General features: G+C 41.5%; 1 protein-coding gene across 1 annotated transcript in view; it reads right to left on the bottom strand.

Moving 5' to 3' along the window:
- Window positions 1-1397: 1397 nt before the first annotated feature.
- LOC103364395 (copine-8) overlaps window positions 1398-9512 on the bottom strand; it is a 78773-nt gene continuing 70658 nt past the window's right edge. The window contains exons 16-20 of the mRNA XM_008291508.1: window positions 6262-6389; window positions 3970-4072; window positions 2746-2803; window positions 1935-2008; window positions 1398-1610 (exon numbers count right to left, since the gene is read on the bottom strand). Coding sequence (XP_008289730.1) covers window positions 1398-1610; window positions 1935-2008; window positions 2746-2803; window positions 3970-4072; window positions 6262-6389 — 576 coding nt within the window. The remainder of the gene's footprint in view (window positions 1611-1934; window positions 2009-2745; window positions 2804-3969; window positions 4073-6261; window positions 6390-9512) is intronic.

Raw genomic sequence — 9512 nt, 5'->3', positions numbered from 1 at the left:
GGCTTGACCTTTTAGTTATGATACTGTTGGACAACGTGGAACTTAAATCTGTCCTCCACTTTGATCCATGCGGGTAATTGTTAAAAGTCTGCATTTTTGTCTGTTGGTTCACTGTATTCTGTGCACATATTCACAGTGTGTTGCTACCACAAAGGTGTGAGTCACCTGATCTGATAGCAACCAAAGTGCTATAATTCTCAACCTACAGTTTGGCAAACATTTTGTTTTAGTGAGAAAGGTAAAACTGTGAACTCTACAGACTTACCGAATATCACTTACAACACTTGTTATTGAAACAACTTTTTTTTTTTTTTTTTTGGCAATACTGACAAAGTGAGAGGTAGAGAGACATAAAACAAAACAAAAATGGAAATGCTTCTGAAGTACAGTGTCATTTCATGGAGAAAAAAAAGAAAGACTCATAACACACAGTCAGGTTCGGTTGTGAGATGTGTGTTTTTGACTTCTGGGCTTGGAGATCCACATTTCCAGAACCCACGGTGGAAACGGTGCCAGTGAATGTCGTCTGACAAAAGAGTAAGGCTGGTTCAAGTCCCTGTTGCATTTGATTGGACCAGACTCCAAGGGAGCACAGCTTCCTTTGGAGTCAAGGCAGATAGATGGAGCAGAAGATTGGAGCGTGGGAATATTTCAGGTGGGTTTGTTCATAATGGAACATGGCAGTGGTGATGGTGAGGTGCTGGGAAATCTGTGTGGGAGGGACCAAGCCCTGAGTACAGGACAACAGTGCATGCTTCTCTTAAACTAGCACATGCGCCATTTATTAAACAAAAACAAAAACATATACACTCTGCAATGAAGAATGTGGCACCAGGACCTAACTGTTTTTATACAAAGTCATAACCTCCTGTTTCTGCAGCCGAAAAAATAGGAATCTGAAAGGTTTTCACATTGATCGGTATAAATTTCTTCCTGAAAAAAATCTCCACTACAGTCCTTAATTTTGTAAACATTAATATATCAAGAATCATGGTTTTGTGAAAGATAGAGGAAGTGGAAATAGAAATTGCAAACAGATGGCAAGTGTTTCCAAAAAGAGCCTCCCCAGTTTGGACCCTTTCAGCTGTGAGTGGTCAGTTCATGTCACCTCCTGGTGCTGTTAGGTGATCTCATGCCACCACCATGACCCTTGAAAACCCCCACCTTTGTCCACCAAAGTCCCCTCTTTTACAAAGTGAAAGCGTCCCACTCGGGGTTATCTGAATCTGCATCACCGTTCACGGCCAAACATTCCTGAAAGTGCAACATTAGAGAGCAGGCGAAGCTCGCCATGTGCTCAGAAGCTTCCAGTGAAGAGTAGCGAGAAGAAGAAGCTGAGAGAAGAGAGCAGAGGCCAGGAGAGGTGGCTGGCCAGCGTCGGGGTGAGACCTTGGCATTTATATTCGGCTTACCCGTCTGGTGAGGAGGGGGTGGATAGCTGGTGGTGGACAGGGGGTGTAAGGAGGCGGCAAGGGGCCGGGTTTGATCCCTCGGGTCCTCATGTAGGACAGAAACTGGTCGGGGATTTCAGCTAGTACCTCTTTAGCCAGACGAGCCATGCTGAGGATGTGGTTTCCTCGTCTGTCGATGTAGTCTCTGAAAGGAACAAACTGAGAGAGAGAGGGGAAAAATTACAGAAGTGGAAGCAAGGAAATGGAGAGGAGACAAAGAAAGAGGAGAGGAGGTAGTTATGTAAAATATTTAGAAAGAGAAAGCAGAAGAAAGGAACAGAATGACAAGGACTCAGAGGAGAGGTTGAGGAGTGAGACAGCGGGAAGGAGACAGACAACAGTAGACTCAGAACAAGAGCACAGCAGAGGGTCAAGCACCATGACCTTTTCCCATTAATCATAAATCCCACATTTCTCTGAAGACATTCTGCTGAGCGAACACTCTCACAGCCAGTCAGCCATGTCTTGGGGAATTTCCTGTACCTGCACAATGTCCCTCTCTGCGTATCGTCCTTGGGATGAAATCCTCTCTTCATCCCCGTCCAGCTCGATCATTTCTGAGGGGGGAAGCACATCAGTCACACCCTGTCAGGAGACTTGAACAGCCATGTCAACGCTATGGTGAGTAAACATGACACACAGTTAGTGTGTTTCAATCCGCTGAAGTCATTAGCATGCCACTGGCTTACATTTCCTTGGAGTGTTGACAATGCCAAACGAGGAATAAGTACATAGAATTTGCATCAGTGAGCGTGAAGCCATGGGGTTGTAAGTTACACATAACTGTGCACGTAGAGGAAGCATGCTATGTGCAAGCAAAGTCAGCGATGAGCACCACAGGGACATAATGCAACTATGACTTCATAAGCGTGATAATCGTTGAATCCCTTTGACTTTGCAGGCACATTGCTCATCCTGAATGAGCTTGTTTTTACAGAGGACTGCTCTGTGAATTGTAAACATGAATGTTTTTGCAAAAACACAGGAGGGAGGTGAGGAACGTGGCCATCATCCGTTAAAAAAGGGGGAAAAAAAGCCCCATCTCTGATCCGACAAATGTGAAATTTCACATCCACTTTACCTCAGCAGCCTCCGTCAAGGAGGGGAGGAAAAATTAACGGGAAAGAAAGTGAAGGATTGAAGAAAAACAAGCTGCATAGGGAAGGGTTGAATCATGTGTGACACAAGGTAGGAAGTAGAGCGAAGGATGAGGGCAAAAGATTACTGCATGGTAATAAACATGTGCATGCACACACACAAACAAGAGCACGCAAACACATGCACGTGATCTTACCATCAAATTCCGCTGGTCCAACCCCGACTATTATAATTGACATGGGCAGAGACGCTGCCTGTAAAGGGTGGGAAGGGACAGAAAAAGCACATCACGGGCAGGGAAGAGGCAGCGTTCATTCTTTTCACCATTTGCTATCTTAAACCCTGCAGGCTGTCAGTGACATAATAAATTAGTAACTGTATGTTAATTGTAAGAATCCATGGAATGGAAGCTCCATAGAAAAATTCAATACCATTGTTAAGACAGACGGCATTTGTCCAATTCGATCTGCCCTCTGCTGCCGGTTTCATAAAGCCTCTCGCCGTTTCTAATTTCATGCATCTACAACTTTGTCTAAATCTCCCAAAGCTTGACAGCTTAAAAATGACTCCCATTTACATCTTCCCCTGCCCTGAGCTTCAACTGAACTTCTGCCCCGCGTCGCAATATTGTTTATGAAATCTTCGTCGAGTGGGACAGCAAAGTACAGTTGGAGCGATGAATGATGAATGAAGGTTTTTCAGCATTTCATAATTTCCCATGGTTATTAGATGGATGCCCAAATTGCTCGAGATATGAGGGGCATGGATCCTCCGCGGGCTAGTAAATAATTACTCTCAAATCTTACTTTACAATAACATTACATCACATGGGGGCATGGGGGAGGAGGAGGGGGAGGATGGATGCGAGGTGAGGCTGTGTGATGTGGAGCAGCAAACTGACGATCCAAATATTTGAGCTCAACTATAATGGTTACACACATTAATTCTGATGACTCCTATTAGAAAGCAGAGTTATTGGAGCTGAACTTGGCAGGATGGGAGGGTTGCAAAGGGAGATGGGCGGGGGGTGAGGGTGACCAGGCTGACCCCCTCTCTTCCCTCCCTTCCCTCATTAGTGAAGACGAGAGACTGGAAGAGAGAGGGAAGCACTAAAAGGCAAAGACAGCAGCTGGACAGCTTTTCATAGTCCCCCTTTTCGTATTACATGTTTGCTAGTTTATTAGGACCTCCATTGGTTTCCTAATCAGAGCTGGACCTCCAGGACTCCTCACATGTTTTACAGTAAATTAACTGAGTGAATACGGGCACACAGTACATAGGCCGTTGCTAATTTCCATTTGGCAACCCACTATGTTTACTACTCAAAATGTTTTATAAAAGGTGACACAAAGTTCCATTGTCAAAAAAAAGCTTAAACAATATGACATAAATAGAGTTTAAATGTGATGTTGGACTGTACATTGACTATGGACTCCTTGGTCTGTGCCATGTCCGTGATCACGCCATCAGAGATGATGAGCAGGATGAAGTACTGTGAGCCGTCCGTCACTGCTGATGCATATCTAGCATGATGAAAAGAGGTCAGAGGTCAAAGGAGCAAAAAAATCAAACACAGAAGAAGAAATTCCTTACTTCTCCCCTCTACAGTCTAAGCTTCTTCTACTTCTATATCATGGTCTGGCTGAACCTCGCTTTTATTCCGGTGAGTCAGACTAAATGGCATTCACACCCCTCTGCCCAAAGTAAAAGTCCCGTTTCTAAGCCGTCACTACATCTTCCTCTCACTGTGGACTTTGTTGCATTTTACACTATTTTACCTGCTCTGGGTGAAAAGCCCTGTGATTGGTTAAAATATCTTGTCTAGATTTTCTAAAGCCTAAAAGAGGACCCAAGAAGTACAGTTTCCTCTTAGCCCACTGGAACTACAATAGGCCAAAGTTTATTATGGAATTTTCACCCAATTATGGCTGAAAAAATGCTGCCTACAACAACTTTAACAGGTACTTTACAGACTAGTTTATTTGTCCCAAGGAGAAAGTTTATGTAAGCACCAACTTCATGGAGGTACAAGATGAACTTGATGGAGTAGCTCCTTAACACAAATCTCCCATTTACTGCTACAGCAATTACGCTATTACATAAAATCTCATATTGGGTTATTACCCCTCACAGATCCACACAACTATAATCTTTTTTTACACAGTACAAATTGTCTAATTACAGTATGAGTGTCATCACTAAGTCCTAAATAATGGGTAATGTTTAATCTGTAAAAATGTTCTAATTATTAACTGCATATATTACTTTAAACACATTTTCTTATTTTAATAGCATAGTGATGTGCCAACATTTGATGATCAGTGTGGTTTTTATCATTAAAATTGTCTACTCTCGTCCAAAAGTTGTGTTCTAACCTTTATTTAAGCAGGACCTCTCTGGATACATCTCTTGATATTCATTATATTTCTTGCAAGAGTTGGGAAATACAGGAACACAAACAATTTAATATACTATAGAATATATAGAGGAACAGTAAATCTCATGAAACATATCCCAATGCAGCACACGTATATTATATATACTTAATAGAAATATAAAAATTCTATTATCAATATTGGAAATAAGTATGATTTATGTTTGAGGTAGACATACTTTGCTAGAACTTGGAATCAGGTCTATGTTCTCGCCCGTAGCTGCAGTTTATAGTCGTTTTCTGTTGTATAAGCCAGGGGTTAAATGTTTGAAATGGTGTCGCAGGATGTTATTTTCAGAGGACATGTTAAAAAACACCATTACGCAAAGCAGTTAGGTGATTGGGAATCTGATGTGACTTTGGTGTCACTTTTTAAAGTAATGTCTTCCTGGGTTTTAGTCAGATGCTCCACAGAAGTGAGCAGTGAACAATGCAGCTATTCTCAGGCTGAGTGGGTGGACGGCGCTTGCAGAGGGAGATAGGGTTTGAAAGCCGATGATGAAAGGCAGGAAAAGTGCTTGTTACAGTCAGTTTTGAGGATCATGAGACAAGGTCTGGCGATAGGGGATGTCAGGTGGGAGTCGGAAAATACTGTACGACAAAGCAGCTCGTAACCTTTTATCTGTTACCTGTGTAAATTGGATAAAAGAAACGGAAGCACGTTTTCTTTCAGTATCTGCTAGAATTGTTTCTTTTAAATATTTTAAGCAGTGAAAGAGTTTCTTCTTGCATGTGTTGCTCTAATATTTTTTTTTTTTACTGCACTGAAGGGTCCATATGTCTCACATTATTCAGGTTTAGGTCTTTTTAATATTGAAGCACTGGTGCATATTTTCTACTTGTGTTCATAGGGGATCATTTACTGCTTATTTGTGAAATGATGGCAGGTGTGACATTTACTGTTATTTATAGAGCGCTTCTGCACTGCAAGGCCGTCCATCAGTCATCAAGCAGACTGGTCACCTTCTACAGCTCCGTTATGATCACCGTTCATGTCCAAACCACCACAGCAAGCATTGATTTTTCTTAGGTGACGGAGCTATTAGCACATTTATTTTCATGTCCTTCCTTTGCTCCACAGATCACTGTCAGGAGCCCACACACACACACACACACACACACACACACACACACGGCTGGAAATTCACCAAAACGTATTGATCCTATAGGAATTTTTCCTGCTGAACTGTAAATTTCATGGCAACATTGTACTCAATGACATTTGTGCGAGTCAGCCCCCGTGTTCCCCATCCCTCGCTGTGATTACAGTGGACCTACCTGGCCACATGGTTAATAACAGGGGAGAAGTGGGTGGGTCCGTACAGGCGCACAGATTTGAGGCTCTGGTAATAGGCCTCCATCACCCCTTCGATACCGTTGCAGTAAGGGTTCTGTGGATTACCGTTCTGCACAAAAGCAGGAAGACAAAGGTGTGGATGAGTTAAGAACGGCATTTTCTCTGTGATTGACTCTTCAGCTTCGATATGATCAAGAAGATCAGATATTTTAATGCATAAGGGGTCTTGAAAGATTTTATTGTGGCAAAATGTTGTCTGAATACATAATGACTGAAAGTATAGATTTTTAAGTGAGGATGTGCAAGCTTAAAAAAAATTGGACACCAAGTATTGCTTGGTCTACTGTCAATAGAAATTCTGTTAAATCAGGAGAACTCTCTGTCTCTAATATCTCTTAAAAGCTGCAACACAATTTAAGCGTTTTGTTGCTCAGTAAGCAGGAGACAGATGGTAGGTTATTCTTCTTGTGTACGAGGGCAAATTAAAAGATTTTACTTTGATTCTCTTGTGCATTGAGTGTGATTACACTTTAGGCCACTCCTGGTAAAAGCAGACCTTATTCACAAATGACTGTATTTGCAGTTTTGCTGTTGGTCTCCAGTGATATATCTCCTGTCTGTAACCTATCACAGGCCAACAGTTAGTTTACATATAGTGTCACCTTCATTGATTTAATGCCAGCTAGCTAATACTATGAAAAATGTGTTAAATATATTCAAGGGCATTTGCAGTATCTTGTTTACATTATGTTTTTTAGTACACACGGGACCTACAAACACTTAACACCATGCATCAATGTTAAAATTCAACTGAATATGCGGTAGTTTGTTTGATATGCAGAGATAGTGTAGCTAAAGGGAATAATAAAAACAGCATCACCCTGAAAGACAAAAAAAAAAAGATAAAGCATTTGTTTTCATGGGAAGGATCGAATCACAATTTATTTTCAGGACAGACATGTTGTGGAAGACAATTGCAGGATAACAGGGTTACACAAGCATACTGAAAGACACCAAAGATAGCCACCCCAGGGCCATGAAATCAATAATACTCCTATATTATCAAAAAATATTACCCAGTCTAAAAGGCACTAAAGGGTTGTAAGCCCCTGAGGATGTAAAATTCAAGCTTACACTAAAAATATTACACATATTTTAGGGAAATGTCGACAGTTTAATTCTTCTGCTGCACATTTTCAATAAAGAATATCCTGAGGCAAGCCATTTCACATTCTTAACGCTACGCAAGAAGCTATAAAAATACAAAACAAGATGATAATTTGTCTTGAAATGGCTTTGTCTAACAGAAGCTCCTCTACTGGCTTCCAAAGTAAACTCTTGTTTTAAGATGCTGAACCAAAGTTTTGGCAGTGTTTTTCAGTCTCCCACATTCTTTGAGTAATATTCACACTGATGTCTGGTTGACTGAGTTTAAGATACCTAAAAGAAAGTCACAAAAAAGAATACATTATTTAAGCTACCCATATGTTTGGGCTTTCTAATTATCTCAGTAAGAAAGCATCTTGACTAACTCTGCTTGGTTACCCAAGAGTATGAGCCGTGCACACGAGACTTCTTTGCTTTTTAAATGGAGCTTGCATAATTACGTCGGATTCAGTGGTGGTCTTCTCCCACTGCGACGGCACAGCTGTAGCCTTCCTCTTTAAGAGCTGACTAAGTTGAATCCTTAATGGTTAGATTAATGCATATGTGCCTTGTCTGAAGGTTCAGCGCCTCTAGGGAGGCAGTTACCCAATGCTGAGCAGCTGTAATGGCTGTAAACGCCTCTGGAGCAACATCTGGAGGTAAGAGTATACCAGAAAGAGGATTATGGATGGCTGAGGAGTGGTCCAAGTGTCTGGAGCCCTGGAGCACTTGACATTGGCAGAGTGGTAAGGGCGGATGGGCAGATGGATAGATGAATTAAAAGTTGAAACAATGCATGGCTGAATGCTAACAGTGGTGAATGGAGGACAAGGACATTCCAGTTCATTTATTCTCGTATTCTACTAAATGCTCCCTGTGTAACTATGAGCAGTAAACTACAGTTGAAGTAGCCTCTACTATGTTTGTCACTCTGGAGGACTTATGCTGGTATGATATAGCAAATAAATACATTATAAATTAGGCATGTTCACACAACTAAATTGGCTTGTTTCTAGCCATCTCATTTGGCTTCCATCACCTCAGTGTGTTCGTGCAGGCTGGATGCATCTGTTCAGGTTTCTGAAAAGCACCATTCACCACCCACCGACACACTGTTGCCTGTAATCGGTCATGGGTGTATGGCATCTTGTTTCTGCATGTTATGTACTTTCAGTTTACTTTAAAAAGTCTTTTAAAGCACAGTTCAAGTATAACTTCATGTTTACATCATGCTTTGTGAAACATGCAACATGCAAGACTAAGCCAAGCTGGAATTTTTTATACAGCAACTCCTTAACGTACTGGTATTGAAAATCAACCATGCATCCTAAATATTAGCATCTCAGCAATGTCATTTTGAATATGATCAGTGCTGCAATTGTCTGCCATCTTTAACCTGTGTCAGAGACAGAGTCTTCCCCATAGGTTTGTTTGGCTACAGTGGAATTAATGAATAAGCACATGGTTGCATGTTTTATTTAACCTTGTGTAAAATCCAAGTATTTATATGGTATATACCCATGTATGAATACATGGATGTAGAAAAGGCCAGGGGGTTTGTGTGTGTGTGTGTATATCTATATACACTACTCACAATAAGGGATATTGTTATTTACAGAGTGCTTTTCCTATTTGGTCTGAATTTTAATGAAATAAGTAAAAGTTCCCTTTGATATTACTAATAATGAATGAGAAGAAACACCACTTTCACTAGTTGAATATTTATTATCCCCAAAATTTAAACAATAACAAGGATAGCCCCAAATAACAAAAATTGACTATGTCAGTAGCAGGTGTTTCCACCATTTGCCACAATGACAGCTTGACAACGACGTCTCATGCTCCTCACTAGCCTCATGATGTTGTTCTGAGGCAATGCGTTTCACTCTTCCACAAGTGCTACACGTAGTTCTGCCAGGTCACGTAGGGGTGGAGTACGGTCATCCAGTCTCTGCTTCAGCTGGTCCCAGACGTGCTCTATGGGGTTCAGGTCAGGGGACATTGCTGGCCATACCATATGAGGCACTCCGACTTCCTGAAGTCGAGTTGTGACAATTCTGGCACGATGTGGTGGAGCATTGTCATC

The sequence above is a fragment of the Stegastes partitus genome, unplaced genomic scaffold, assembly GCF_000690725.1.
Source record: "Stegastes partitus isolate 25-593 unplaced genomic scaffold, Stegastes_partitus-1.0.2 Scaffold17, whole genome shotgun sequence".
Taxonomy (NCBI): Eukaryota; Metazoa; Chordata; class Actinopteri; family Pomacentridae; genus Stegastes; species Stegastes partitus.
Note: the sequence above shows the minus strand (reverse complement) of the source record. Positions and strands in the feature narration are given on the sequence as shown.